Genomic DNA, 8,810 nt, shown 5'->3' on the forward strand with positions numbered 1-8,810 from the left:
GATTTTAGCACATAGGCTTTTGCTATTACAGAGAAAATGTCATGCTATCTGGAAATGGGTGATCTATGTTTTAATCAGTCCATTTATACTCTAAAGCCCTTATCTAAACCAAACCTCTTTCAAAGTTCATGAAACAGATAAGGGAAACAAAACACAACAAATATGGGAGTTTAACAAAAGAGTTCATAGACCTTTTAGCAGGTTTCAGTGAAACATTTATAGGAGTACATTTCTGCAAAATAAATTCATGGTAACCATAATTTCACCTTCTTTTTTCTAGATAAAACTTAGAATAGAGATTTACGGAATTGCTAGTGATAATGAGGGAGATAGGCAAAAGAACATGCATAACAGCTTCCTTTGCCTCTACACTGCCAGGCATTATGCTGTTCATAAGGACACACTGAGCTGCAAATTTTCAAAACCATATGTACTTGACAGAATGCAACAAGCAAACAAAACAAAAACCAAACATTCTGCGAAGTATGTTTACGAAGTAACCACACAGATGTATGCACGAGGCCATAAAGCATGCCTAAGAAAAAGCACACTGCAATCTGCTTTGTAGTCTCAGAATGATTATATGTCATTGCAAAGTGAGGTCCTCCTCAGCATGTGTCGACCCCATGTTATCTTTTATCTCATTTTCATTTCTATTTATTTATCTTTTTTTTTAATGTTACTTCTCTCAATTACATGTTGGGGTGGTAAAGGGTCCTGTAGCAATTGTAGCACTCTCACACTACGAAGGAAGGACAACAATGTAGTGTTTCCTTATTTCTGTAATTTACCTGCTTGCAAAAGTATTATTCAGATCTTTGAAACATCATCAATTAATACAACTGTTTTGCCTCTTTTTAACTTAACCCTACTCTAGTCCTGCTGCTGACACAGAAGCTCTGGTTGAAGCCTTTCAATGGAGACATGCAAGTAGCTCACAATCATTCATGAAGTGTGAGATGTAGGAACTTGAGCATGGTGCATGTCGAGAAGCACAAGCTTAAATCTTTCATTTTGCTTGAATGAACTGAATATACAAAGCGTGTACACTTTCATATGTAGGAACAGTACAGTAAAAGTTGGCTGAAATGTTACATCACAAAAAATAAATAAAAAAAATAAAATGCATGTGCTCAAATCTGTAATAACTGTATCTAAAAATGTCTTACAGCAATAGCAAGATGTGTAAGAGGGATCACATTCTTTATCATCAAAACAACAGATCTTCTTTTCTTTTTCAAGTATTCATTTTTTTTTCCAAGCCAAAAAAAAAAATAACTTTTTAATTTGTATATACAGATCTGAAGAGCTCAAGTTTTACTTGATGTGTTCAATATGCTATAAAGCTAGCAAATGCCACAGCTTTCTGCATTTTGTGCTTCTTGCTCCAGGCAACAAAATGAAAGAAAACATTAAAACAAGAAATAACATTAAAAAAAACTTTTTTTTTTTCAATGCTGTTGTTGGTTTGAAGTCTCTTTTCCAAATATATCACTGCTCAGTTGTTGCAAAATACTTTTTCATGCTCTGTACCTGGAATAACAAGTTTGATATCATTTCTCTGTTTGGGGGTTCTCTCCCCATCTCACTAGTGGCTTCAAGCGAGCAAAATCTGATAATTCCACAGCAGGCAAGTTTGGGGAGGTATTAGATAGATATGTGCATGTGTGACAATCTGAACAGCAAAAAGTGAAAGGATGCGAGTATGAAACAGAGTGGAGAAAACCGTTTCCCGGCACCAGTGTCCTGTCTAGGCGGTGTTTTTTTTTTTTTTCTTCCTAATGTGAGTGTACAGATCATCTCCACTACTTTAGGCTAACCATCATCATTCTGTCTTACTTTCTGCGCTCTCTGAGGTGCTCAAACTTCATGAGGCCTCTGGAGTTGACACTGAACACCAGCTGCTTGTTGTCGTAAAAGTCCATGCGGAACGGCTGGGCCGACAACAGCATTGTGATCCCAGTGCTTATGGTCGCCTCTATGGATGAAGAATCCTGCTTATTGATGGTCCACCTAGATTTGTTCAGTATGAAAACATGTCAGTTTAATAGTCAAGCTACAAAGGAAGTGTGATATAAAAAGCAATGAAATAAAACAATGTGCCACAAAGATTTTGAGCAAAGTCAGACAAATCATTTTGTATTCAAGATTTAGTAATATATGGTAATTTGTAGTATCAAAATTGTATTAATTGTATATACAGTATGTTTGAATGTGATGTTTTCTTTGTACCTATGGTTATGACATTATTCTGTCTATATTAATGTATAATTTTTGTATATCTGTGTAATTTGACTCTTAGTCGCCCACTCAGATTTTTTGAATAAAGACCTTTTACTCAATCAATCAATCAATTAAAAGAATCTTGATTATTCAATGCCACATATCATCCAACATGGCAACTCTCATAGTGCTTTAAAATGTGCACGATGCAACTTGACAGAAGAGTAGGAATACTATATAACCGGTGTACATAACACACATTAAAAAAAAAAAAAAAAAAAAAAAAAAAATATATATATATATGACTATTTACTACTCAAGTATGAAATTACAAATTGCTACGATGGGAATGATGGAGAATGGAGAATATACTTATCACATAAATTATGAATGTTGACTGAATCAATGATACATAAGGAAGATATAAATGGAAATCTGAGCAAAATACACTCAGGATGAGAATATTTTGAGTGTCACATCAGCTGACATATTGTCAGCCAAACATCTTACCTTTGTTTCGGTGGTCAAGAATCTGCAGTGAGACTTGCAAGAGACTATCATTTGTCTTACTATCAAACAATAATTTTAATCTACTGAAAGGACCATCTTCTCCATAATTCTATTCAAAAATTTTAACAATGGCATTATACTTCTTCATATCCTCCAAGATACAAAATATATGGAGAGACAATAACTCTACATATAGAACAATTGTAACTTACACTTCTAGACATTTTGCAACACAAATTTCTATGGTCTTTCTCATGAAAAGTTAGTATATGAACACATAGTTTCATAGAAAAATGCAATTTTCTACTGAGCATCCACTAATTATCAAAAAAAAGAGAAAATTCACCTGATAGTAGCAGGCTCCTCCACGATGACATCCTCCACCTCGTATCGAGGCTTGATGGGGCTGAGTTCATTGACCTTAAATCGAATCATCCTGTCTCGGAGGCCGTAGATCTCTACGCTCAGGAGCACGCCATTCTTAGTGTTGAGGATGTTGCCCCTCAGCACACCATCGCCTCCAATTGCAAATGAATCTAGAACGGCAGCATAGTGTGACTGCCCTGGTTCGACATTGCGATTTCGTCTGGAAAAAAAAAGAATCAGAGGCTAGAGCCTGGTGCAGACAAAAACATTCTCATGAAACTAAAGTGTCCATCTCCCATGTTTACAAAAACAGTGTCTACAAAATACTGTGTAACATAGTGGTAACTATCAAAATAAACTTGTAAAACTTCGCTGAATGGGCTGTACAATGGCATTCAAGTAGATGATAACAAAAGATGAAAAAAACAACAACACTCAAGCCTGAATAGCTCTGAATATAATGCTGTCATTATAAAAAAAATAAATAAAAAAAGGCAAATCCAGTCAAGCATAAATACATGTATCCACTTCTTGAAATGGTTAATGATAATTTTCAAGAGCAGTCAGAGACACTGACACAGCTCAGATTTTTTTTTAAACAGAGACACTATTTCCCAGTGCCATTCACCTCTATATTTTAGTAAGCAAATATTAAGTCATATCTCATCTGGATATTCCATGTAATGCAATTTTCACATTCTGGCAAAATCATATAACATCATCACACAATGAGAAGGTCAATGAATTTGAATGCAGCTTGGCAAATTGGGAACAGACTCCATTTCTCACAGTGTGGTATTGTAAAGGAAAACTGTTTCCGACTATAAGGTAGCACATTTCACTTTAAAAAGAAGTACATCTTGATGAAAAAATACATGAATTACACTTGTTGCTTGTTGAAATCATTAAATTTCGTTGCAAGTAAATATCCCAGGAGGTCATTGATAAGACATCCGAAGAGAAAATGGAAATTGAATCAAACTTCCAAATTATCCACATACATATCAACATTACAGGTAAAATGTATAACAAAATGCCTTTAATGGTTAAAAGAAAATGGTAACATCATTGACTATACTTCACATGCAAAAGTTTTTGTATAACTATTCATCAATTCAAACATATAACATATCAAATCCCATTCATCAATAAATTTACATATTCCACTACAAAAGAGACCGTGTGAATTTTCAGAAATTCTTCAGTGTCTCTTCACTGTATACCTCGCAAATCCACACTGTTCAACAGTCTTGAAGTTTGATTTGTCGACTGCATGACTGGGGTAGGCTACTGCTACAATGAATGCACAAACCAGCAAACTTTGCCAGGCATTCATTTTGCTGTTCTGCAAGGAAATCAAAGAGCACAAACACACGAACAAGAGTTAAGAGTACCAATGTACAGTACCAAATGTGACAAATGTACAGTGTAGTCAATGCAAATGCTCCACTTGATGGAGTGTTAAAATCTTATGCTGTGATAGAGACCTGGAAGATCTTACTATTTAACCCCTAAAGCCCTATCTAACCTCTTTCATTCTTGTAATAAACATATGAAGTATTTTAAGAAACTACGTACAGCGGAGAGTTTCTAGTTTGTCACTTGCCATGAAAACATACACAACTTTCCTTACATTCCTTTCCCCAAAACGAGACACAATGATCTCTGTCTAGAATACATAACATTGAAAATGCGAATTTCAAATACATTATACAAGATTCAAGTCAGTAAAGGGAGTTACAGAATGGTCCCTTTAAAATTCCAATCAAGGACCAAGCCTGCCTTCGAAATGTTGCATTTGGATGTACATGTACTATCTCAATCATTGTTAAATCAAATTTGCAGGAAAAAAAAGACATAGTTCCACATGAAGGCAACTCAAATAGCAGTACGAGTTACAAAATGGTTCGCTTAATATCCAGTTAAATACACGAAAAAGACCTGTCTTCTAATTTTGTTATTTCAGTCATTTCAAGCCAATTCGAACTGGTCTGCAAAATAATATCTTTGGCCAAATTATCTGTGTTTTATTCAAATTCATGAAATTTATCTGTTTTATTTCTCTTAAATTCAAATTCAAAATGAAGTCTGAAAAACTTACACTTCAAAGTTTCTCATATAGAGTTCACACAAAAAAAAATGGAAGAGCTGTAGAATGTGGCTCAGGTCTTTGACCCCTAGAGGGTACCTAAATCTTTGGAGGAAAAAAAAAAAATTATATTCATCATTTCCTTGTTGGGTCACATGCAGGGATGCCAAGTTCAAAAAAATTTTATGAGTGAGATTTTCATGACTCGGCATCTCGGCGAGCGAATGTGCGCGCGAGCGAGGGTGTGGGAGGGGTTTTTCCCCCCTGTGGCCTCCCACGGTAGGGAGCTTTTTAAATTTTTAGCTCTTAATGGTGCGATCAGGGGCATACATGACTATTTTTTATCTATTTTCAAAGACAAAAGGAAAATAAACCTTCAATTGCAACTATCACTTCAATCTTTTGAGCTATGCCCATTATTATAGGCCCAAGTTGCAGACTTTGCCCGATGCGTGAGAAAAATGGGTGCCATGCATGAGATCATGAGACGGCCCCTAAATGCTCGAGTCTCACGCAGAATGCGTGAGACTTGGTAGCTCTGCACATGATGTAAAAATGGAATTTGTAATTCCACTGTAAAAATCCCGCACATGTATGACCTCCTCTTCAGTGCCAAATTTTGACCGCGCACAAAAGCATTAGATTTTACTAACCCCGGGGCGCTCCTTGTAGGCCTACACAGTTATACTTTCGCGTTCGGCGTTCGGGCTGTGTTTCGCAGTTAAGGTTTTACATGGATGTTGGCCTAGTAGGCAGTCAAATTTTGGATGCCGTTATGGTCGAATTATGGGTGGCTTGTTTCATGTTTCTAGTGAGTGGAAGTAAGACTTCCTAAAGTCCTTGGGATTGATGTTGCTCTCTTCTTCTTCTTCTACTTTTGCACAAAGTAGGAAAATACTCTTCCCAGAGGTCAGTACTTCACCTGGAAGAAGAAGAAGAAGAATCCATTCCAGGAAGTCTCTAGAAGTGTGTCTAACGAATATGAGACAAAAAAAAACTAACGAAACAAACAAACAACCTCTCTAACTTAAGAGTCTTAATATCTCTTATGAGAGAAAAATTTTTCACAAAAACAGACCCCTGACCTCAAATACAGGCTTGAAACGGGTCCCATTTTACTGCCCCATTGCCAGGGCCAGATCATGCAAGACTTCTGGGGATAAGCTTCTCGGCATACTCGTGAAATACGCCCCACCACTGCGTGTCCGTACTAATACTACGGCAGCTCGCCTCTTTATACTCGTGAATTCAGCCCCACCGTGTGGCGTTCATCGGTAGGTAAGCACGGCGGTGGGGCTTCCTTCCACAGTATAATACTCGTGAATGCGGCCCTACCAAACGGCGTTTACGCGAAATTGATACAGCGGTGGGGCCGATTTCCACAGCATAGCATCTTTCCTCCTCCGTTTCTTCTCGGAAGGACTCCCTGGCCGACTCCCTAATGTCCCTTGACTAATTTAATGGCCAATTTAACCATAAATACAACCCTACCTAACCCTAAACCCTAACCCTAACTCTAAACCTAGGACCTACCCTTGGCCTTGCTTGCTAACGCACGGGTGCACGCGCACTGCGGTGGGGCCTATTTCACGATTTTGCCAGCTTCTCATTGGAGTTGGAGTTCCCTGCCATGCTGTAAATGCGGACCCACACGTTGCCCTGTATAGTTACGGGTTACACTTTATGACCGTAACAAACGTGTGCTTGTCGAATGCAGTAAACTTACATTATGTGGCCTTGCCGTGCATGGCCAGCAAACTTGGCCTTGCATCATAATCATAAGCATGACAAGTGCTAACTACACGCAGCCGCTGTCACGAGGCGACATTGGCTGCACGTCTACTCCTTCGCAGACGTTATTTTTCAGCGGTGGGTGTACATTTCCTTCATGAATATCTTTATTAATCGTGGAAAACTAAAATATATGGAATCCCCGTAATCTATGATAATCATTCAATAATCGGTATGCATACTTTTTTTTAATTACGTCAAAAACCCACCGAAATCCGTCCTTAAAATCAGGTCTGTAAGCGTCCGTATTGCTTCACTCCTCATCTTCTGCGTGTTATTGAATGGCAATCACTCTCCTATACTACAACGTAGCTAGTCGGAGCGGAAGTGACGTCAAATCATGAGAGCAGCAAGCGTGGAAATACATGTACGTAGAAGACAACAAGTTTTATGTAACACACGAAATGCACGGGCGTACGTAAAATGCTACCACGGTACCTCGGGTTGAGCGTTCGTGGTACTAGTAGTTCATTGATTTTATGAATCATCGCACAATCTTTTTTACTCCAAAAAATTCAACATTAAGGTTTGGATACACGGTCAACAAAACATCTAATTCAACTCAACCATCAGCAAAATACGATATAGGTGGGTGGTATTACTGTTAAACTCAAACAAAATATAAGACATTTTTTGTGGTCTTGCCGTCAAGAGCGACGGTCGTTTACAACGTTTAAACACTAACTTGTGGACTAACAATTGTAGTATACCCAGTCATTGAGTGTCCGGACAGGTTGTGGGACCGGACGCGTACTGTAAAGTGCGTCTGGTTTGACAATGACGCGCCTACATAAACAGTTGTTTGTCAGTGAGGAGCTGTGCGTAAATGCGTTTTCCAAGTAAAATAAGCAAGTCAGTACGCGAGAGTCTTAAATCAGTGTCCGGACACCCAACCCCTCATCCTAACAATGTTACATGTATTGTCAGACTGCTGTGCTTTGCACAGCGGTCTGGTCAGTAGATCAGGCTAGACAAGTGCTTAATCAAAAGTCAATGGCAATGCTCATCACTCTCTTGGCCCTCTTGTCTACACCCCTCCGACTGTGGAGATAGACCAGACAGATCCTATACTTACTGTAACTTAGTGGTGGCTATACCATCTAACGTTAGAGTTCTACTACTAACAGTTAGGCACTACTAAAAAGACAAAGCGTGTGCGCCAGCCATGCCAGTGAAGGGAGCATTAGGGCCTAACAACACGTTAGCAGTCCTTGCCTTTCTTGCTGCGGCGGTCGGCCATGAACGGGCGAAGGAAAAACCTCCTCAAAAGAGGTTGTATGATAACTACAAATTACAGTAAATTCTAGCATCGTATGCGAGCGCATGCAACTTCATACTCCTCTCATATGAAACATATAGCTGAATAGTAGTATCCACTTACGACTGATCACACACGTTCGCTACCAGGATAACGGTTGATATATCTTCCTGATCCTGCTGAGAATTTGTTGGAGCAAATGCGTTATAGTCTGTACACTGCATTAGTACACGTTTTAACACGCACACAACTGCCGTTGTCGCCATCCCACGTCGACCTGCCTACGTACACGTGGATAAAGTTCCCGGTGAGGACTACTAGTACCTGATGATACTTGACTAGTAGATAAATTGAGTGACGTGAAAACTCTGATGATAGATAGAGTGACGTTTGCACAGTACCGCATCGGATCAGAAATACTTTTATTTAGGAATTTAGTACAAGAAATAGAAGATCTTAGGAATTCATTTTGCTTTCCATTTTAAGTTAACGGAAGAAATTAATTATAAGGAGATATTGAGTAAAATAAAAATATTGTCAGGATGGTGGAAGCAAAGGTATAAAGTTCATCTT

At 38.4% G+C, this 8,810-nt stretch overlaps 1 protein-coding gene across 1 annotated transcript in view; it reads right to left on the reverse strand.

Annotated features, from left to right (window-relative positions):
* LOC139730690 (neutral alpha-glucosidase AB-like) overlaps window positions 1–8,447 on the reverse strand; it is a 30,045-nt gene extending 21,598 nt beyond the window's left edge. Inside the window, exons 1-4 of the mRNA XM_071641557.1 lie at window positions 8,361–8,447; window positions 4,323–4,444; window positions 3,080–3,319; window positions 1,840–2,013 (exon numbers count right to left, since the gene is read on the reverse strand). Of these exons, the coding sequence (XP_071497658.1) occupies window positions 1,840–2,013; window positions 3,080–3,319; window positions 4,323–4,435 (527 nt within the window). The 5' untranslated portion in view covers window positions 4,436–4,444; window positions 8,361–8,447. The remainder of the gene's footprint in view (window positions 1–1,839; window positions 2,014–3,079; window positions 3,320–4,322; window positions 4,445–8,360) is intronic.
* Window positions 8,448–8,810: the final 363 nt, after the last annotated feature.

Source organism: Diadema antillarum, unplaced genomic scaffold, assembly GCF_040938485.1.
Source record: "Diadema antillarum isolate AM-2024a unplaced genomic scaffold, OU_Dant_1.0 seq00000326_RagTag, whole genome shotgun sequence".
Lineage (NCBI taxonomy): Eukaryota > Metazoa > Echinodermata > Echinoidea > Diadematoida > Diadematidae > Diadema > Diadema antillarum.